The 24,155-nt window shown below is 36.8% G+C and overlaps 1 protein-coding gene across 2 annotated transcripts in view; it reads left to right on the forward strand.

The window, feature by feature from the left end:
* The window catches only part of LOC141389210 (solute carrier family 35 member F3), a 156,249-nt gene that overhangs the window by 69,693 nt on the left and 62,401 nt on the right, over positions 1–24,155 (forward strand). For both annotated transcript variants that reach the window (XM_073960376.1, XM_073960377.1), the window contains exons 2-5: positions 5,193–6,255; positions 19,852–20,030; positions 20,189–20,317; positions 20,566–20,755. In XM_073960376.1, coding sequence (XP_073816477.1) covers positions 5,412–6,255; positions 19,852–20,030; positions 20,189–20,317; positions 20,566–20,755 — 1,342 coding nt within the window. In that variant the 5' untranslated portion in view covers positions 5,193–5,411. The remainder of the gene's footprint in view (positions 1–5,192; positions 6,256–19,851; positions 20,031–20,188; positions 20,318–20,565; positions 20,756–24,155) is intronic.

Below are 24,155 nucleotides of genomic sequence, written 5' to 3' on the forward strand. Positions count from 1 at the left end.
TAAAACTGGGAGACTACATGAAGTTTCTCCTCCACCTCAGATGTGTCTTGCGCCACTTCACTGAGAGAAGTGAGATCCCTTTTGTAAAGTTAAATCAAATCCCAAACATTTAAAATCTGATTTTTTTTGAGGAGTTTCCAAAACTATGTAAAATAACTTTTTATCAGTCCATAAATTCCGTCAAAAATATTAGGACTACAGAAATAATTCTAATTTTTCCATTTTATAAATTCTATATTTAATAAAAACTGGCTTAAATTTCTTTCTGAAGATTCATTCGACAATGTTTAAGCACAATGTTATTCGTAATTTCCTATTTATTACCACATAATATCGTTAAACAATTCCTCCCAACTTTTTTATTTACAATTCAAATTATAAAACGCATCTACAATTTTTTTCCCCTACAACCCTAACCTTAACATTGCAACCATATAGTTTCCGGCCTATTGAATAGCTTGTTAAGTTTATAAGTTTATAAATATTATCTGTTTATTTATAATTCATACAAATCGTCTCCATAAAATGACATGAAAACGCAAAAGCAAAAAAACGTTGACCAACATTTTGACCCAAGACGACCGAACAACTAAAGGAAAGCGCACAATGTCCATAACAATATGATTGCGTATAATGTATGGCTGTTTATAATGGAATCCATTAAATGTGGTCTTTGTTGTTATTGACGTTTGGTCTAGTGTTTGTCCATTTCAAATCGTTTGTGTACCCTTCTTCTTCTTCTTTATTTACTCATCCGTTATTCGGATATTGGTGATCGTACAATAATATTTCAATGCTACATATATGCATAATATTAAATACATATTTATAATTATTTGTTGTTACACAATGATGTTCAGCTCCCTGTTCTTAGCGGCATGTAAAAGTGTGTATTCATCATTATAGCCAGTCCATGTCAGGATATTTTTGAGCCACGTTGTTTCTCTCCTACCTCTTCCACGTTTTCCTTCAATTTTTGCCTTAAGTATTGTTTGTAGTGTTTTGTATTTGTTATTCCGTAATATGTGTCCAAGGTAAGATATTTTGCGCTTTTTAATTGTTGAGATTAGTTGTCGGTTCACATGCATCCTTCTAAGTACTTCGTCATTTGTTATTTTTGATGTCCAGGGTATTTTCAGTACTCGGCGGAATGTCCACATTTCAAAAGCTGCCAATTTCCTTTCATCGGAATTTTTAAGTGTCCAGACTTCGGCAGCATATAAGAGGACTGACCAAACATAGCACTTGATAAACCTTATTTTTGTTGTTACATTTATTTCGTGGCTTGCTAATACTTTTTTGTATTTGAAAAACGCATCTCTCGCTATTTCTATTCGGCTGGTAATTTCTTTGGAGTAGTCCCACCGGTCATTTATTAGAACTCCCAGATATTTAAATGTGTGTACCCTCTCGATCTCGGTATTCTGTATAGTAAGCTTCGCATTTCGATGTTCGTTCTTTCTGCTTACGATCATATATTTAGTTTTTTTCATATTAATTTTTAACCCAAACTTTTCAATGCCAAGAGCATTCAAAATAATAATTGCACATGTATAGTTTTGTTCTTCTGTGTGCTAATGTGGCTATCTAGGGATTCTTAGAATCAAATTACAATAATTATATTTGTTATATTGAATAATTCATATCTTTTGCTTCTTTGTATACAGTGACGTATAAGTGATGTGTATGTGTCACTCATACGTCACTGAGGTTATGCGACAAAAGCCTATGATAATGATATGATAAAGGTGATATGACAACTAATTGTAAATTAAAAAAAAATTAATGGATTAACGTAGATCCACAGCATTAGAATATATGCCCATAGACTAAGGCCCCACTATGCCTCATAAACATGGATTTTTTTAAACTAATTTTAAGGCCACACCATGCCACATAAACGCGAATTTTTTAAGCTAATTTTTAAGGCCATAAACGTCGATTTTTAAACTAATTTGTAAGGCCACACTATGCCACATAAACGTGCATTTTTACACCAATTTTTAAGGCCACACTATGTCCCATAAACGTGGATTTTTTAAACTAATTTTTAAGGCCACACTATGCCCCATAAACGTGGATTTTTTAAACTAATTTTTAAGGCCACTCTATGCCCCTTAAACGTGGATTTTTTAAACTAATTTTAAGGCCACTCTATGCCCCATAAACGTGGATTTTTTAAACTAATTTTAAGGCCACACTATGCCCCATAAACGTGGATTTTTTAAACTAATTTTTAAGGCCACACCACATAAACGTGGATTTTTTAAACTAATTTTTAAGGCCACACCACATAAACGTGGATTTTTTAAACTAATTTTTAAGGCCACACCACATAAACGTGGATTTTTTAAACTAATTTTTAAGGCCACACTATGCCCCTAAACGTGGATTTTTTAAACTAATTTTTAAGGCCACACTATGCTCCATACACGTGGATTTTTTAAAATTAATTTTTAAGGCCACACTATGCTCCATACACGTGGATTTTTTAAAATTAATTTTTAAGGCCACACTATGCCCCATAAACGTGGATTTTTTAAACTAATTTTTAAGGCCACACCACATAAACGTGGATTTTTTAAACTAATTTTTAAGGCCACACCACATAAACGTGGATTTTTTAAACTAATTTTTAAGGCCACACCACATAAACGTGGATTTTTTAAACTAATTTTTAAGGCCACACCACATAAACGTGGATTTTTTAAACTAATTTTTAAGGCAACACCACTTAAACGTGGATTTTTTAAACTAATTTTTAAGGCCACACCACATAAACGTGGATTTTTTTAAACTAATTTTTAAGGCCACACCACATAAACGTGGATTTTTTAAACTAATTTTTAAGGCCACACCACATAAACGTGGATTTTTTAAACTAATTTTTAAGGCCACACCACATAAACGTGGATTTTTTAAACTAATTTTTAAGGCCACACCACATAAACGTGGATTTTTTAAACTAATTTTTAAGGCAACACCACTTAAACGTGGATTTTTTAAACTAATTTTTAAGGCCACACCACATAAACGTGGATTTTTTAAACTAATTTTTAAGGCCACACCACATAAACGTGGATTTTTTAAACTAATTTTTAAGGCCACACCACATAAACGTGGATTTTTTAAACTAGTTTTTAAGGCCACGTGGATTTTTTAAACTAATTTTTAAGGCCACACCACATAAACGTGGATTTTTTAAACTATTTTTTAAGGCCACACCACATAAACGTGGATTTTTTAAACTAGTTTTTAAGGCCACGTGGATTTTTCAAACTAATTTTTAAGGCCACACCACATAAACGTGCATTTTTTAAACTAGTTTTTAAGGCCACGTGGATTTTTCAAACTAATTTTTAAGGCCACGTGGATTTTTCAAACTAATTTTTAAGGCCACACTATGCCCCATAAACGTGGATTTTTTAAACTAATTTTTAAGGCCACACTATGCCCCATAAACGTGGATTTTTTAAACTAATTTTTAAGGCCACACTATGCCCCATAAACGTGGATTTTTTAAACTAATTTTTAAGGCCACACTATGCCCCATAAACGTGGATTTTTTAAACTAATTTTTAAGGCCACACTATGCCCCATAAACGTGGATTTTTTAAACTAATTTTTATGGCCACACTATGCCCCATAAACGTGGATTTTTTAAACTAATTTTTAAGGCCACACTATGCCCCATAAACGTGGATTTTTTAAACTTATTTTTAAGGCCACACTATGCCCCATAAACGTGGATTTTTTAAACTTATTTTTAAGGCCACACTATGCCCCATAAACGTGGATTTTTTAAACTAATTTTTAAGGCCACACTATGCCCCATAAACGTGGATTTTTTAAACTAATTTTTAAGGCCACACTATGCCCCATAAACGTGGATTTTTTAAACTAATTTTTAAGGCCACACTATGCCCCATAAACGTGGATTTTTTAAACTAATTTTTAAGGCCACACTATGCCCCATAAACGTGGATTTTTTAAACTAATTTTTAAGGCCACACTATGCCCCATAAACGTGGATTTTTTAAACTAATTTTTAAGGCCACACTATGCCCCATAAACGTGGATTTTTTAAACTAATTTTTAAGGCCACACTATGCCCCATAAACGTGGATTTTTTAAACTAATTTTTAAGGCCACACTATGCCCCATAAACGTGGATTTTTTAAACTAATTTTTAAGGCCACACTATGCCCCATAAACGTGGATTTTTTAAACTAATTTTTAAGGCCACACTATGCCCCATAAACGTGGATTTTTTAAACTAATTTTTAAGGCCACACTATGCCCCATAAACGTGGATTTTTTAAACTAATTTTTAAGGCCACACTATGCCCCATAAACGTGGATTTTTCAAACTAATTTTTAAGGCCACACTATGCCCCATAAACGTGGATTTTTTAAACTAATTTTTAAGGCCACACTATGCCCCATAAACGTGGATTTTTTAAACTAATTTTTAAGGCCACACTATGCCCCATAAACGTGGATTTTTTAAACTAATTTTTAAGGGTACACTATGCCCCATAAATGTGGATTTTTTAAACTAATTTTTAAGGCAACACTATGCCCCATAAACGTTAATTTTTAAACTAATTTTTAAGGCCACACTATGCCCCATAAACGTGGATTTTTTAAACTAATTTTTAAGGTCACACTATGGCCCATAAACGAGGATTTTTTAAATTAATTTTAAGGCCACACTATGCCCCATAAACGTGGATTATTTAAACTAATTTTTAAGGTCACACTATGGTCCATAAACGAGGATTTTTTAAATTAATTTTAAGGCCACACTATGCCCCATAAACGTGGATTTTTTAAACTAATTTTTAAGGTTACACTATGCCCCATAAATGTGGATTATTTAAACTAATTTTTAAGGCAACACTATGCCCCATAAACGTGTTTTTTTTTAAACTAATTTTAAGGCCACACAATGATCTATAAACGTGGATTTTTTTAAACTAATTTTAAGGCCACACTATGCCCCATAAACGTGGATTTTTTGAACTAATTTTAAAGACCACACTATGCCCCATAAATGTCCATTTTTTTAAACTAATTTTTAAGACCTCACCACATAAACTTGGATTTTTTAACTAATATTTAAGGCCACAACAGCATTTTAAAAATTGTTTATTTATTAGTTACTCTCAACATATTTCTTCTATTTTCAGTCAATTTGTTCTATTTAATCGTACCCGAACATAATGCTTAAATGCCAAAATACATTCCCAACAATATCGGCTAGCTATGTTTGAAAAATCTCCCTCACAGATTCTATCGAAAATTACTTTCGATCGACGACAGCAGCAACAACAAAAACAAAGCTGGCTACTAACGTTGTCAACAGCAGCAGCACCACCACCACCAGTAAAGGTAGCAACGAACCAAGGATGACGCGAGACGGTGAAATACCAGCCATATTCAATCCCAAACAACATCGTGTTCGAACGCCTTCCGTAGTGGTAACGGGTGATTCACCCAATGGACCATATGGAGGTGGTTTTACCAATATACTCAATGCAAGCAATCCCCAAATAACCCACCAAGACTCAATATCGTCTAGCCAACAAGATCCTAATGAAGTTATTACCATACATCCCGACTCATCGTGTACAGTTCCTGCAGCAAGAGGTGGAAGCGTTGGTGGCGGAGGTGCCAGTGGCACAGGTGCTGGTGGTGGCGACTCTGACTCGCCTACGACAGAAGCTGGCCAAAATGATAATACCACAACTCGTTTTCCCCGCCTTAAAGCCTGCAGAGAAACCTGCTGTTCGGAATTGGCACAAAAAATGTACTTTGGTGTTTGTGTCACCATCCTTGTTACAGCCTCATGGGTGGGGGCAACGCATTGCATTAAATTCCTATATCTAAATCGCAGCACATATATGTCGGCTATCGATGATATTGATTCATATGCCGCAGATGAATTGGAATTTGTCACCAATATACAGGGTGTTGAGTTGGGTATTGATTCACTGCTGCCGGTCAATGATCATACACTCAGCCTAGAGGATGTGGAGGATGCCACAAAAATATTCAATATACCACCAGAACCACCTAAAACGTCGAATATTTTTAGTGCTCCCTTCTTTGCGGCTTGGTTTTTCACAAATTTCTCGCTGTTGTTTTTCCCCATCTATGTACTGGGGAGAATATCTTTGAGAAAATGTGATAAGCCAGGTGAAATATTGGGTGATATATTGAGAGGATTTCGTGATCGAGGTTTTACTATAGGTAAGTGGAAATTTTTAATAAAAATATTTACAAAAATATATTAACGTTGACATAAAAAACAAATGTGAAGCATATACTTGGCCTTTCTTAACAACAAATTTCAAGTCCACATTTGGTCTTAAGAACTTTGATTTTTTAAACATATTGTTAGCTCATACTTGGCCTTATATACTTCACCAAATAACTTTCCTGTTGCACCTGTATGTAATATATAAATCTATCTAGCTTGTGCCTGGCTCTAATGACCCATACATGGAGTCTATGGGGGTGGTTGTCAGGAATAGATCTACCAAGGAAGAGTTTCTTAACGAATACGTGCCGCCGGCAAATAACTGCACTCCAGATAATAGGCCCAACATTAGCCTGTTGTTATAAGGTCATAACGGACGGGTCTTAGCGGATTTTAATACACATCATGAGTTGTGGCATTCGCTCCTAGGTAATGATCAGAGAGGCCTAGCGCTGACTGAGAAGATTGATAGCTCTACTTGTTTTACTGTCCATCGAAGAGTTCCATAGTTTACCTTTTTGTCGCATGATCGGTGAAGTGACACAAATTTGTCTAGTAGAGGCGGCGGGAGTGGTAAAAAAGTTAGGGAGTTGACACGAGGGCTAGCAGGTTGATCGTTGAGTACAAGTGGTTAGAACAACTGAAGAGTTGCAGCATTGGTGCCGGAATAAGTGAAATGTGAGCAACGGTTAAGTCACTCTCGAACACTGGAAAGAAGGAATATAGGACCGCCGTCACCTTATAGACAAACTGGGAGTTCCCCAAGGTAGAGCAATATCTCCGAAATTATTTAATATCTACCTTTCCTGAATTCCACACCCCCAGACGGCATTAAGATCGTTACGTATGCTGATGATTATACGATCGTGGCATCAGGTACCTTCCCTAATGATCTTAGAACCTTTTTCCACACGAAGAATATGGAAATATCACCACATGGACTGACAACAAAATTCCGACCACTAACTACCCTAAGATTCTAGGGGTAACATTCGACAGCATGTTCACGTCGTCCGGACATGCCACACTGTCTGCGAAAAGTTGCTGCCTCACAAGCAGCACTTGGGGTGCAGGCACTTACTTTACTTACTTAGTTGGCTCTCTACAGAAGATTTATTCTTTAAGCCGAAGTAAGAAACGATTTCCATTCCTCTCTATTTGTTGATTTATTTTTACAATTTGGAATACCACGCTTTTATATCTCTTCTTCCACTTGTTTACTTCATGGAAGCCTTGGCCTTCCAGTTCTACGTGTACAGTCATGTGTCCCGTATTTTTACGCCATTTTAGCGATCATCGATCATTCCAATGACATGGCATAGACAACGCAATCGGTTTAACTCGATACGCTTAACTATACTGATGTCGTTGTATAGCCGATACAACTCGTGGTTCATAAGACGTCAATATTTACCGTCAACGCATATTGGTTTGCTCGTAGATATTTTGGAGAATTTTCTCTCAAACACAAAAAGCACTGCCTTATCTACTTGCGTAAGTAGTAGTAGTAGGTACGGACAGTAACAGTGTTTTATAAATTTGTGCTTCTGGCGGTGCCGACGTAGACGAAGTCTTTAACTACCTCAAAATTTTAAGTGTCAACTTCCACGAGTTTATTAGACGCTGTTTACTGCCAGACCCACTTTAGCAGACTCTCTTTCGGCATTCATAAAGGTATCAGCTACTTCCTTTACTGATCGACCCATGATGTCAATATTGTCAGCATAATCAAGTGACATGTGGCTATCGGTGTGTCATTTTTTCAACGTCTGCATCCCGTATAACCTTTTCGAGGAGAAAGTTGAATAGGTCACACGAAAGGCTGTCTCCTTTGATACTAAACTCTTCGGAGAGGTAGCTTCATATTTTAACTGAGGACCGGGTATCACTTAAAGTAATTTTAAAAGCAGAATGATCTTTCCGGGTTTACCAGACATAGATTGGAATATCTGCTGGTTACTGTTTAATCGACAAAAAGGTGGTTGGTGTCGTTCTGCATCTCTTGGGCCCTTTCCAGGATTTGCCGGAGGGTAAAAATCTGGTCAATGATGGAGATGCTAGGTCTCCACATTGGTGTGGCCCAATTATGTCATTGACCATGGGCTTTAGTCGTTCGCACAATATCCCCGACACTATTTTATATACAATAGGGATCAGACGAATGCCCTGTAGTTAGAGCACACAGTATTATCACCCTTCTGGACGGGAAACAGGATGCTCAGGTTCCGATCGTCGGGTACGCGTTCTTCCTGCCAAATTGTGCTAACTAACTGATGCATACACCGTATCAGCGTATCTTCTCCGGTTTTAAACATCTCGGCTGGTAGCCCATCGCCTCCTGCTGCCTTATTATTCTTCAGCCGGTTTATTGTTGTATTGACCGGGCGGTATATATTCAATACCAGCTTCTGGGATTGGAAGATTGGTATCTTCGTCCGATATCTGATTTACCTTGCTGGTCTGTACCAAAGTCATCAGTTTGATGTTTCAATCTTTGGTAGAAATTTCGCACTTGATTATGGTTCCTCCTGTACTTCTCGATTTGTTCGCAGTCCCGTTTTTTCAGTTCTCTTTCTCTTTTCCTGGGGAAAAGTAATTTCTTCTCTTTCCTTTTCCCCCGATACCTCTCTCGTGCCCTACGCGTTGCTGCTGATTGCCGCATTTTTCTCTTCGCATTTTTCTTTCCGGTCATACCATGGGTTCCCTAGAGTAGGTCTCTGGTATCGAAATATGGATTTTCCTGTTGTTTGCTTGGATTGGACAATACTTTGCCATTGTGCTGATACATGGGCGTAGCCAGGTATAGCTAGGGAGTGGCAGTTAAAACTTATGTTGGAGAATTTAGCTTTTATCTGTATTGTAGCAAGTCCTGCATTGCACAGTGGTTCCGCCCGTGGACAAAAATCGAAAAATTTATGGCGACAAATCTGATTGCGATTGAAATAAATATTCTCTAAACATATCAAATTTTTAACATCCAGCATTATTTATGTAAATTTACATCGGTTATACGCCAAGTTAAGTCGAAGAAACTGCGATTTGTATGTGAGGCTTTAAAAACGAAAAATACATCCGCAAAGCATTCGTAGGTTATGAGTAAGATTATAAAAAATTGGAGAGGTAAATGTGTAATTTTCAAAATGAAACTTATAGGTGATGTCATTGACAATGTTTTTATGAAAAAACAAATTCATAATTCGTTTTCTAACTTCATTAAAAATAAATTCTTTATAAATGACTTTTACTGCTATTTTTAATATAATTACTGTTAATTTATGTTGAGCTTAACTAATGTTGTGAGCATTTGTGAGTCTCGAAATTTTTTTTAAAATGCAGGGGAAAGTCTCTAGTTTACGATTAGAGAAAGTCCAGCTGCCCCCATCTGCCACCCGCTAAGTTATTCATCTTATACCTCCCCTGTAAAATCGTCAAAATTCCGAAAATCGGGTGGTACGTTTATATGGGAGCTATACCTAAACTTGGACCTATACTGAACATTTTTTGCAAGGAAGTATGTTGCTCACTCAGAACTCAAAATGCAAAATTACAGCCAAATCGGTTGGAAAATGTGGGTAAAATCGTCAAAATTTCGAAAATCGGGAGGTACGTTTATATGGGGGCTATACCTAAACGTAGACCGATATAGACCATTTCTTGCAAGGAGGTATTTGGTACACTCAGAACTCAAAATCCCAAATTACAGCCAAATCATTTGGAAAATTTCGCTAAAATTGTCAAAATACCGAAAATCTGAGGGTACATTTATATGGGGGCTATACCTAAACGTAGACCTAGAGTGAATATTTTTTGCAAGGAGGTAGTTTATTCACTCAGAACTCAAAATACAAAATAACATGCAAATCGGTTGGTAAATTTGGACAAAATCGTCAAAATACCAAAAAATGGGGCGGTACCTTTCTATGGGAGCTATACCCAAATATGGACCTATATCCACTAAAAATGGTTTCCTATCTTTTTGGCCTGTTATAAACCTACGTTTAACATTTGGAGGCGGTAGCTCGACTAGAACTATTTTTGGCACTTTTTCCATACAAGTGGGACCACTGTGCATTGGGGTGATGCTGAAGACATGGTGCTTTAACCTCCGACCAACTAATAATCCGCTCTGCCCTGTATTTGTCAATAACATCTGCCAATGCGTAAACTGCACCTTATGCAACTGCAACTTTTCTCTTGCAGATTCGCAAATCATGCTCATCAACTTTAGTGGGGCTTGTTTTTTTTTCTTTGTTTTTATACTCTCAGCCTTTAGGCTTGATACGACCAAAAATTTGCCTCAAATAGTGGTTTTAGACCACAAGTATGTTTGGACGAAATCTGTTTTAAACAATTTGGAGTTAATTTAGCAATGTCCGTCCGACTTTTTGTCTTGCTGACTGCTGCGTACGATAACTCTTGAACGGATCTACTAATTCGTTCCAAAATTTGGCATTCGTAATATTTTGTCGAAGCTTACTTTATGTTCGAATATGGGCCATATCAGTCCATACCCTTGGGTACCTCCCCCACAAAATTTAAAATTTTTTCTATAAAATGGTGTGAACAATAACTCTCGAATTTGTTCCAAACTTTGTACATCGTTTGATTCCTTTCAGATATAGATCTGGTTGGAATATGGACGGGTACCTCCCACACAAAATTCAAGTGAAGTTTAAGAGCTCTTTTCGGATCGTTTTTTTCAGCACGTTGTCCTTTACGACGGTACAATTTGTTTCGCGGGCAAGTCCATACTGCCTCAGATAATGTCCTAAAATCTCCATGAAACACTGATGATACCAACTAAAATGGCAAATTTGCAAGATGACTCTAGCAGGGAGTTTCTGATATTCCCAAACTTTATTCATTGTATTATTTCATCCAGTTTCATCAGTTTAGAAGATGGGGTACATCGGTCCCGCCCTTCGTATACTTCGCACACTAAATTTGGGAAAAGTGCAGTTTGAAAATTTTTTTTCAATAGGTTGTCCTAGAGGCCCTCTTGAAAACAGTACAATTTTTTTCGGAGTAAGTCCATACTTCCTGAGATAATGGCCCGGAAGCTTCAGAATATATATAAATTTCAAAATTCCTTTTCAATACCATTGAAAAAAAAAATTAAATATTTTTTTTTGCGAGCACAGCCGCGATTTTTGGTACTTAAGTTAAGAAAAAAATTGTGGTTTTAAATATGTACGCGTTCACAAAATTGGATGCTGCACCCAAAAGTTATAGGGGGTTTTGTTCCCTTATAAAGAAAAAATATTTAAAAATTCCCTGTGGGTTTTAATAAGAAAATATATGTATAAATCGTTAACAGAATGTTATATCTATCCGCTGATGTTAAAATATTTCTAAATTTGTTTTTATTTTCGCGGAAAATCAAGAAATAGTGAAAACATCTTAGAGTAAATTTAATTTATTCTAACTCAGAGTCCATATAAAAGTCAACAAAATTAATTTAAAATCTCTACAGCATCTAGACAACGCATAGACAAAAAAAGACAAAAACTTATTGTTGGAATATTATTTCAAAAATATATTTTTTGGTTGAATACGAAAAATTGGAGAAACATTTTTAGGAGTTATTCTACTATTTCGCTAAATTTCCATACAAAACCTGAAGTATTTTGCTAAAACTTCTTGGAGGAAAATAGATTGTCATCGTGAAAGTATATTTGCTTAGAATAATAAGCAATAGAGTTAAGAAGTACAGAGTAATATTGAAATCAAATTAAAAAGCGTGTAATTCGCGAATCCGTTTAAATCAGTTGAGGTGCATGTGCTTTTCGGATACAGGGAGTTCATGTCTATCAATATGCATGGATTTTCCCATGTTTCAGTCAGCGGCCAAAGTGTGCCATCAGTTGCATCTTACTATTCAAAAAACATTCAAGTGGGCAAAAATTGCGCGATGTGCATATGATTATAAGGTGCATCCGATTTCAATGGCCGCCTATTAAAAATACGTCAATATAAATGATTTTAGACAGATTCGTCAAGAACTGCGGATGTGCCACCACATCCTATTTTGGGATAAATAGGGATATTACTCCCGAATCTTTGTAATTTGTGACACCTCTTTTTGGCAAATATTATAATCGCGTATAAAGGATTACATTTATGTTAAAATAATCAAAGAAAATCGCGGTTCAATTCGCGGAATTGTCAAAATATATTTTTGCAGAATTTCCTACTTTCAAGGTATATACATATATCCGGCGTTTTAGTGGATGGATTCGAACGCGAAAGGTCTTTTAGATCCGGCACGTAAAAAAACTAAAATCACGCGGGGTTCAGGGGTACCTGTACGGCAGTTGTAAATTTTAAAGCCAAAAAATAGTTTTTTTCAGAAAATTTACGCAACAAATTTTGGCCTTTGGGCTCCTATTACTAGGAAGCTGTACGGAGCACACTCATGAGATATACATCGAACGACGTGGAATCGCGAGTTCTACAATCCTATAAACTAGTTTCGATTATTATCTAGTTGCACCATCTAATTATAAGAAAAATTCGAAAAACACTGAAATCAAAACTTCAAAATGTCAGCATCGATTTTAGGGGGATGCAGTGTATATATCGAAAAGTCATACACTAGACCATGTTGCCCAAGGGGTATTATTTAGTTCTTTCTTTGAGCACAGGTTTGAATTTTCCGTGGTTTGGCCAGAAATCAAGAAAGACCATAAAAAAACTTGTAAACTTCAACACATTTTTCCCATTTTTTTATATTACCACCAGCGCAGCAAATTATTTGTTATGGTCCATGTTATGAGATCGTAGCTAAAACACTTCAATATATATAAATGTATTCATATTTTATAAAATATATTAACAGTTCGCGACTTATTAAATGGTGAACCTCAACTTCAACGATTGTAAAACTTTTTTGAATATTACCATATACACTTTGATACGACCAAAAATTTGCCTCAAATAGTGGTTTTAGACCACAAGTATGTTTGGACGAAATCTGTTTCAAACAATTTGGAGTTAATTTAGCAATGTCCGTCCGACTTTTTGTCTTGCTGACTGCTGCGTACGACAACTCTCGAACGGATCTACTAATTCGTTCCAAAATTTGGAATTCGTAATATTTTGTCCAAGCTTCGATGTTCGAAGATGGGCCATATCAGTCCATACCTTTGGGTACCTCCCCCACAAAATTTAAATTTTTTTTCTATAAAATGGTGTGAACAATAACTCTCGAATTTGGTCCAAACTTTGTACATCGTTCGATTCCTTTCAGATATAGATCTAGTTGGAATATGGACTATATCGGTTCACTCCTTCGGGTACCTCCCACACAAGATTCAAGTGAAGTTTAAGAGCTCTTCTCGGATCATTTTTTTCAGCACGTTGTCCTTTACGACTGTACTATTTATTTCGCGGGCAAGTCCATACTTCCTCAGATAATGGCCTAAAATCTCCATGAAACACTGATGATACCAACTAAAATGGCAAATTTGCAAGATGACTCTGATATTCCCAAACTTTATTCATTGTATTATTTCATCCAGTTTCATCAGTTTAGAAGATGGGGTACATCGGTCCCGCCCTTCGTATACTTCCCACACAAAATTTGGGAAAAGTGCAGTTTGAAAATTTTTTCAATAGGTTGTCCTAGAGGCCCACTTGAAAACAGTACAATTTTTTTCCAGAGCAAGTCCATACTTCCTGAGATAATGGCCCAGAAGCTTCAAAATATCTGCCGATACATACCAAATGGCTAGTTTAGTTTAAGTTTGCCCAAACTTAACTTTAAGTTTAAGTTTAATATCGGGAAACTCTTTCCGGTACCTCCCCCACAAAAGTTCGAAAATGTTCGGAAAATTTGTGAGCACCATAACTCTTGAAGGGAGTAACCGATTTGGTCATACTTTGCTCATCGTGAAATGTATACCAGATTTAAATATGGTTTCAATATGGACTCAATCGGTCCACTACTTCGTGCACCTCCGACACAAAATTTTGGAAAAGTTCAGTTTAGGGCCATCTCTCGAATCGCTTTGATTTTTGTTTTAGGCCTCCACTACGACGGTACAAGTTTCATCAGGAGCAAGTCCATACTTCCTGAGAAAATAGCCTGAAAGTTGCAAAAAAACCCTATGACACCGTATGAGGTGGTTGGAGCGCAAGATAACTCTCGAACGGATCCGCCGATTCGGTCCAAAATTTGGCCTTAGTAATATTTTGCCCAAACATAGTTTAAGTATGAAAATATGCCATATCGGTCCACTCCTTCAGGTACCTCCCCCACAAAAGTTCTAAAATGTTCGGAAAAATTGTTCGTACGGTAACTCTTGAAGGGAGTGGCCGAATTGGTCTATACTTTACACATCCTAATATATCTACCAGATATAGATCAGGTTCAAATGTGGACTATATTTGTCCACTCCATCCGGTACCTCCCACACAAAATTTCGGATAAGTTCACTTTAAGACTTGCTATGGAATCACTTTGATTTTTGTTGAAGCAACTTGCATTCGCTGCCCCAATTATGATGGTTAAAGTTTTTTCAGGGGCAAATCCACACTTCTTGAGCAAACAGCCCGAAGGTTGTGAAAACCCCCTATGGCACCATATGTCGTGGCTGGAAATTCACTTCCATAATGGTCAATGTCGATTCATTCCTTTAGGTATTTCCTCCGCAAAACTTTTGCTCCTTAATCCTAATCAACATTTTTGTCGGTTCATACGCCAAAAATTTTTAAAACCCGCTAAATACATACGTTTTTGGGAAAAAAATGTTTCAATTTACACAGGCTGAGGGTATATCTCTGTCGGCTAAGCCGACTGATACTTTTTTACTTGTTGCGTAAGTAAATGATTTGGTATAGCCCCAAACAAACAACTTCTATTGTGCATTTTTTGAAAGCACATATTTAAGACTACAAAAACCCTAGTAGGGTTTGGTACTGTCAGATCCAGTTCGAATTTTATGGCCTCATCTAAACGGGGCTAAAACTACAGTTTTTTTGCATTTTTCGATTAGGAATTTGGCCTTGCTGTCTTTTGCAATATTGTTCCCCTTAACTAGTAGAACTTATCTTTAGAACATACTACATAAGAAAAACTCCACCTAGGGCATCAAAGTCGATAAAATATAGAAAATTTTACATAATTGCTGAAATTCTGTCCATCCAGTATCATCCAAACTATTGAGAGTTCAACCAAGTAACCTTTTCCAAAATTATTCCAACTAAAGTTTTCGGCAATTCTTCAGAAATATCTAAAACTCTTAACTGCATACTTCATGTTATTTCAGCAGTATTTTGCATCATATCTTTTACAACACGTATTTCAAATACAGTTCACGCCAACAGTTTATTCTCGCATTTCGGATTTCACCACATAATTGACACATTTATTAAATCGTCGTTGAAAAATATACTGAAAGCAACGTGATACAACAATGGTATGTTCTGAAGAGTTGTGTATTACATTCCAGCGAATATTTTTATACCCTCAGCATTTATGCTAACGAGGGTATATACACTTTCATACGATCAAAATGTGTCTCATCGAAATAATGGTTTTTTGACCCAAAGTATGTTTGGACGAAATGTGTTTCAGACAATTTCGAGTCGTTTTAACCATGTCCGTCTGTCTGCCTGGCTGTCTGGCTGGTGCGCACGATAACTCTCGAACGGATGAACCGATTTGGTCCAAAATTTAACGTTAGTAGTATTTTATCCAAACTTAGTTTAACCCATTTCGTACTTGGTGTTCGATTTTTCGAACAGTAAAATCGCTATAAAGTCTAATCTGTCAGCAAATAAAAAAAATTGTTCCCTTGAACCCCACCTCCCCCTCGATGTTAAGGGTAGATTTTTAAAACCTATATTTTTGGATCTTTTTTAAATTAATTTTAAAAAATTATAAAAAAAAATTAAATTAAAAAAGTAATCATGGGGAATTATTGCCTATATATGTAGCCGTTTCACAAAATATAGAGAACTTGATTTGCATGCGCAAGCGCGATTTTACAGATGTGCAAAGTTGACTGTACGAAATTTCGAACGCTGGTACTTAACCTACATATCGATAGGTATATCAAAACGTGGAAATTTACTCACAAATTGCGGGGAAAACTTATTATAGCACCATATAAGACTAAATACTAAATTTTAGCCTTTTCTAAAGGATAGAGCGGCTAAAAGCTTGAAATACCCTATAATCGTTAGGTACAATTCAACGGAAGCTATATAAAACGTGGACTTATGCTGACAAATTTCTGGAGGAAAGTTAAGTAACCTCAAAAAATACTAAATATGTATTAATTTACAGTCATTTCTGTATGAAAATGCAGCTAAATCCTTGAGATCTCCCGAAAATCGGGCGATACCGTTCTATGGGGGGCAATCCAAAACGTGGACCAGTGCTGACACATTTCGGGGAAAAGTTTTGTAGGTCCAAAGAAGTCTCAATACCAATCTTCAACCATTTTTTTATACAAAAATGGTAAAATATGTCAATAAAACGGCAAATAAATCAATTTTATTTTACTTCTATACATATAGCTTAAGTGCCGGGAAAACGAAAAATCGGAAAATTTTTTTGAGTTGATTTTCGATATCAATGGGTCCTTATTATCCTAAAAAGTGCTTTGTTTTTAAAAAAATAAATATAAAAAATTTTCTCGGTACGATATGGGTTAAGTTCGAAGATGAACCAATCGGTCCACTCCTTTAGATACCTCCCCCACAAAAGTTCGAAAATGTTCGGAAAAATTGGTGGCACGATAACTCTTGAAATTTCTACCAGACACAGATGGTATTCCAATATGGACTCTATCGCTCCACTCCTTCGGGTACCTCCGAAACAAAATTTCGGAAAAGTTTAGTTTAGGGCCTGCTCTTGAATCGCTTTTATTTTGTATTTGCTGCCACCATTATGACAGTACAAGTTTTGTCAGGGGCAAGTCTATACTTCCTGAGAAAATAGTACGAAAGGTTTAAAAAACCCCTATAGCACCATTTTGTCCAAACTTAGTTTATGTTCGAAGATAGACCATAACGTCCACTCTTTCAGGTACCTCCTCCACAAAAGTTTGGAAATGTCCGGGAAAATTGTGCGCACGATAATTCTTGAAGGGAATAACCATTTGGTCCATACTTTTCGTATCGTTATATCTATACGGGACATAGATCCGGTTGGAATATGAACTATATAGGTTCACTTCTTCGAGTACTTCCCACACAAAATTTATGAAGAGTGCGGTTTAAGGCCTGCTCTCAAATCGTTTTGCTTCTTTTTGTAACACCTTGTATTCGCTGCCTCCATTACGACAGTACACGTTTTTTCTGGAGAAAGTCCATACTTCCTGAGAAAATAGTCCGAAAGGTTTAAAATGCCCCTGTGTCACCATGTGTAGTGTCTGCAGCTCACGAAAACTCTCGAAAGGATCAGCCGAATCGGTCCAAAATGTGGACTTCGACTTTGGCTTTTGTTGTAACAACTTGTATTCGCTTTCCCCATTACGACGGTACATGTTTTTCAGGGACATCGACTAATATGGGTAGTTGCTAAGATAGCCCTCGAAGAGAGAAACCGATTTGGTCCAAAAGTTGTAAATCGTATTGTATAGACGTTAGAAGTATCGTGTGTTACTTCTTTTCTTTAGGTCCGAGTCTGAGGGTATATCACTGTCGGCCAAACCGACTGATACTTTTTTACTTGTTCCAAAAGAAAACACTAAGAAAAAACAAGTAAAAAAGTGTCAGTCGGCTTTGCCGACAGATATATACCCTAAGCCAATGTGAAGTGAAACATTCACCTACGGACAGATCGAATGTATTTAAGGTCTCTTTAGAATTTTGTGGCCCTTTTTGGACATTTGAACTTGCCGACAAAAATGTGGATTAGGAATTAACTGCACTAAGACACAAATGTAGAACCTTTGTGGGGGAGGTCCCCTTAGGGAGGACCGATATGGGCCATTTTAGAAGTTAAACTAAATTTTTACAAATAATTAGGAGATCCACAGTTTGGACCAAATTGGTTGCCCCTAGCATTTTAGTGGCATTTTTTAAATATTGGGGAGAATTACCGGAAGTTGTGGACCGGTATTGCCCCATGAAACTAAGTTTGGATATAATATGACGAGACCAAATGTTGGACCAAATCGGTTGACCAGTTCGAGAGTTATCGTGCTCTCTGACAGCCACATATGGTGACAAAGGGATTTTTTACACCTTTCGGGCTGTTTTCCAAGAAATATGGACTTGCCCCTGAAAAAACTTTTACCGTCGTAATGGAGGTGGCGAATGCAATCTCTTCAACAAAAATCAAAGACCAAATTTTGGACCGAATCGGCAGATCCATTCTACACACGGTGTTATAGGGGCTTTTTGCATCTTTCAGGCTATTTTCTCAGGAAGTATGGACTAGCCCCTGATGAAACTTGTACCGTCGTATGGGGGCAATGAATACAAATTGCTGCAACAAAAATCAAAGCGATTCGAGAGCTGGTCCTAATCTGAACTTATCCGAAATTTTGTGTGGGAGGTACCCGAAAGAGTAGACCGATTGAGTCCATTTTGGAACCTCATCTAAGTTTTGTAAAAATTTCACGATGTGCAATGTATGGATCAAATCGGTTACTTCCTTCAAGAGTTATCGTGCGCAAAAATTTTCCGAACATTTTCGAACTTTTGTGGAGGAGGTACCGGAAGGAGTGGATGGACAAAATATTACGAAAGCCAAATTTTGGATCGAATAGGTTGATATTTTCGAGAGTTTTCGTGCGCTCCAGCCAGCCAGACAGACAGACGGACGGACATTGCTCAATCGACTCCAAATTGTCTGAAACACATTTCGTCCAAACATACTTGGGGTCTAAAACCATTATTTCGATGAGGCACATTTTGCCCGTGTGAAAGTGTATATATCCTCGTTAGCATAAATGCTGAGGGTATAAAATATGGGTTTTAGTTGCTACTATTGTGATATCTTCGTTGTTTGACCGTCTACGACAAGCTACTTTACATCGTGAGAAAAGTGATACAATCCGATCAAAATTCCTACCTGTAGCGTGATTACAAGGTTTAGATGGACAGACGGAGAGACGGACACACATAGCCAAATCGAGTCAACTCGTCGAGACATTCATTTCGGCATATTGTATACGTATGGGTCTACTAGCATTATTTTGATGCGTTACAAACTTTTTGATCAAAATCAACTTATAATACCCTCCCCACATATTGTTGTAGGGTATAAAAACTGCGTAAGGAACCGCCGCGAGCTACAACGCTTAAGTTGGCTTCGTCATGTCAATAATATGGACAACGATTCCCTCGTCCCCATGCGATGGCCAAAACTTCGATGGAAAGACCAAGTGGAAGATGATTTCACAAAACACGACATTCAAAATTGGAGAAGAAAACTTGATTATGGTTTTGGAAAACTGTTCTTAGTTCGGCTTATGAAATAAAATGTTCTGCTTAGAATATAAAGTTTTGTGTGCATCATTGAAATTTCCCTTTGCCAACTGGTTGATTTTATTTCATCACTAAAATTTAATTATTATTCCCATAGCATTTATTTCCTCTAATACCACCCTCTTTGTTTTTCTTTTCAGGACGTTTTCTTAATCGCTGCCTATCATTTTGTATACTATGGCTTTTAACCACTTACCTTTATACGTTATCTCTGCGTGTCTTATTCGCCACCGATGCTATGGCCTTGTTTGCCACAAATGTGGCATGTGTCTACCTGCTGTCCTGGGTGATATTGCACGAACAATTTGTGGGCGTTCGGGTAAGTGTGCACTTTACACACATATTTTTAGGGTGTGGACTTATTTTGTTATTAAATTAAAATGTTACATTTGCAAACTAAAACAACAACAAACACAACATGAAGAAAATAGTGCATAATTGTATTAATGACAGACATTATTTTGTATTTTCCAACAGATTGTTGCTGTTATTTTATGTGATACGGGTATTGCACTGCTGGCCTATATGGATGGTATTACCGAGAGTCCAACATTGAGTGGGGTGGTGCTGGCTACTTTGGCAGCCGCTTGTTATGCCGTTTTTCGAGTATGTTGACATTCTTAACATCTGTGGTATCCCGTCATTTTTTGCAATCGGTCAGAGGCAAGCTGGTCAGTCACATATGTATTTAGCTATCGATTGATGACAGACTAGCTGCTAGACTGATTGTTTAAGTTAAATATTGTTAACTTGTTTTGTTTTTGTTGTTTTAACGTGTATATTTTTTAATTGTTGTCTTTTTGTCTGTTTCCACCTCCGCCCCCTCCCTTTTCTTTGTTTAATATTTAATCAAGGTCATGTTTCGCAAAGTGATGGGCGATCCACCGGTTGGACAAATTGCTTTTGCCTTCACAACGTTGGGCTTTCTCAACGCTCTACTCATGTGGCCAATATGTGTGGCATTATATTTGACGGGAACGGAAATCATGCCATCAGATCGTATGCCTTGGATTATTTTATTGATTGCCAGTATACTGTTATTGGGTAAGTGGAAGAAGCAGAAGAACAAATGATAGATGGAAGCGTGAGTGGTTGGATGAATAGCTGTAATAGTTGTTTGATGGACTGTTGTCTCGTGTGTTGTGTTTTTAAATTGACGCAAACAATCGGCCTACAAAGTTGACATAATCGGATGGGTAATAATGTTATTTCTTTTGTCGGATAAATGTTTAAATTAAGTAATTTGTTTTGTTCGGTATATCCGGGAAATAGAAGGCTTCGCGATAAACATCAAGCCTTGTGATATTTTAATTTGTTATTTTAAAAGTGCAATTCGTTTTAAATGTTTAAATTCTTGAGGGGGTTTTCTGCAAATATTGTGGTGGCTGTGATCGGATTTCATCAAATAGATAATATTGTTTTTCAAAAATCCCAGAAAGCTAAAGGGCAGATGATTGCAACTGCGGAAGTAACACATGACAAAACGAGCAACAACAACACAATCCCATTGCGGCGGTTTCTTCGATACCGAATTGACCCGGAACCACACAACACTCGTGTTCCGGCCAACGACAGCTACCTCAGTGTAGCAACAGTAGCAAAATATCCCTAACATATCTCGGATTTCTTTGGTACAAGCCGGGTCGACGGAAGCCCCAAGACCAATTTGGACGTGCTCAATTTGTCACATCCGCATCCACCACACTCCAATTTCGATGAGATGCAATAAATGCAGGGAGTGTGTGCATTTCAGGGGTTGTTCTGGGCTCGTCCATGCGAGGACTATGTTGCATGCTGCGTGGACACAGCCCCTAGTGAGTTCGTCGTCATTAAATACACATCAGCAGCCGCACACGCAACACTTACCACTAGCCGTTGTTCCATTCCCGGAAAAGGCATCCTTTTTACATTTAATTGCAATGGACTCCGAGGTAATATTAAGGAAATAATGGACTTTATGATTCGGAAGAATATCGAGGTGGCGGCGCACGGTGGTCGAAACCACTGATCTAGCGGCGCGAAATTAATAACTTGCAAACTAATTGAGATACGTTACTGAAATTTTGCACAAGCTTAGTCTGTGTCTGTGGGTAATAATAGGCAAAATCAATCAAACAATATCGGCTAATGGTTTGGTATAGCCGCCATATAACGGTACCCTCCGATTTTCCGTATTTTGAGGATTTAAGCCACATTTTCGTAGCAAATCAGTTGCAATTTTGTACTTAGGGTTCCTAGTGGTCACAAAACATTTCCACCAAAAATTATGGACATAGGTGCACGTTTTGATATAGCCCCCATGTAACCGTACCTCCCGTTTCAAGGTATTTTGAATATAATGACCACATTTTTCAACCGACTTGACTGTAATTTTGCATTCCGTTTTCTCACTGCGCATATAATCTTCTTACAAAACCGTTTTCAATACAGATTTATGGTCCGATGTAGCCCCTTTTATGGTAACCCCGAATCTTAAATTTTTAATTGTTATCCCATATCTATCTTCTATATATATAAACTAGTAAGCAAAGGCTATAGTCGATGGATGGTGGATTTCGTTTGTCCAGAATTGATGTTCTTTATGACAAGAGCTACAGCTTTGCCTCCATGAGCAAATTAAAATTCTTCGCGGTTTAGGAGATATACGCCTGCCAAAATGCTCACTCTTGACTTAATTCTTCAAGGATATTTTTGAAGTCCTTTTTATCCTGGAATGCAATAATTTATAATTATTATATAAAGCCTATACTCTCCTCTTTAATATGACACCAATACCAGCATCGTACGACGATTACAAGTATTTAAAATATTTTTTTGAAAAATTTTGACCTTTAAAATTTGTTTGACCTCTAAAAGGTCAAAACGATGAGAAAACGAAAAATTAAAAATACCATTATGCTCCATTTTGCCTATACTTTCAAACGTATATAGTCCGGTTCAAGTGTAAAAATTTTTTTGAAAATTGTCGGACGGTGTAATGCGTAGAAATTCCAATAATTTCCATGCAAACACATTTATGGCTGGGGTTCCACGTAATTTGCAATAATGCTGGGAATTTATCTATCATGGTAGAGACAAATTGTAGCATGGGAAAATGTTGTATTCTACACAAAACCTATTATATATTAGGCAGTAGGCCCGTTAGTTATCCAGGAGACACATTATTGCAATTTGCATCAGGGGAAAGGTCAGTAGTTCATTTTCCATATGTAGGCTACTTTGCAGGCACATACCCTCCAGGATGTAAAATATGGACCAAATTTGAAATTTTTATATTTTTCATGCAAAAGTAATGGTCCATATTAACCCACTAGATAATATGAGATCATCATCCAAAATTGTAGGCATGTTCTTCGACCTAAACTCTTACATCGTGCAAAATCTCGTGACTACTGATCTATAACTGCGACCTCTAACGTGCTTCTGATTACACTACAAACAAATAACTGGATATATTATTTTATTTTTTTATTTATTTATTTATTTGCTTTGCAATTGAAGCCAATTTTGAGGCCAATTTATATAATTACAAAGAATCCACCTAAATATCATAGCTACTCTAAAAACAATTTCATATATATAATTCATTTTAAACCTAGAAATTAAGATGAAGGCTGTAACTCTGTTATCTTAGCACGTAAATCAACATAATTTGCATCAATGGAAAGGTCAAGAAATGGTCTTCCAAATTTTATTTACGTGGGCGGAATGTATCTTCCAGGAATACATATATTAAAGGAATACATTATATTAAAAATTTTCACAATTTTCACCCAAAAGTTGTGGTCCATTTAACCCGCTAAATATTATCTGATCACTATCTCAAATTGCAAGCTTCTTCTTTGTCATATACTCTTACTTTATTTAAAATTTCGAGGCGATCGGACTATTATTGCGACCTACAGAGCAGCTACAAAATCGGAAAAAAATTATGTTTTTGGTCCATTTCACCCGCTAAACATTTCACGATCATCGCCAATTAAAATAGCGATCTATTCTGATGTAAAACCGACCTCCATACCAAATTTCGACGATCGGTCCATAATTGCGGCCTGAATTTTGATTACAATTTATAATGGACAGACGGACACACGGACGGACGGACGGACACACATCTCAAAATCGCTTTATCTCGTCGAGATATGAAGATTGGTATACCACATTGGGGGTCGCTGACGAGTATTTCGCGGTGTTACATGAATTTTTACCAAAACAAACTTATAATACCCTTTCCACATAGTGGTGTAGGGTATAAAAAGGATGATGTTAGTTACTACGCTTATAACTCAAGAAAGGCTGAACAGATTATAACAATTTGGACAGTTTTTGGCGAAAATTGTATATGCACCATCTGTGAGGGTCCATTGTACGCCTCTATTTTGTCAATTTTTTAAAGTTGTATAGAATTTTTTATTCACAATCAAATCGATTTTCATTAATTTTC

This window comes from Musca autumnalis, unplaced genomic scaffold, assembly GCF_047663935.1.
Source record: "Musca autumnalis isolate F117 unplaced genomic scaffold, ASM4766393v1 scaffold_1, whole genome shotgun sequence".
Lineage (NCBI taxonomy): Eukaryota > Metazoa > Arthropoda > Insecta > Diptera > Muscidae > Musca > Musca autumnalis.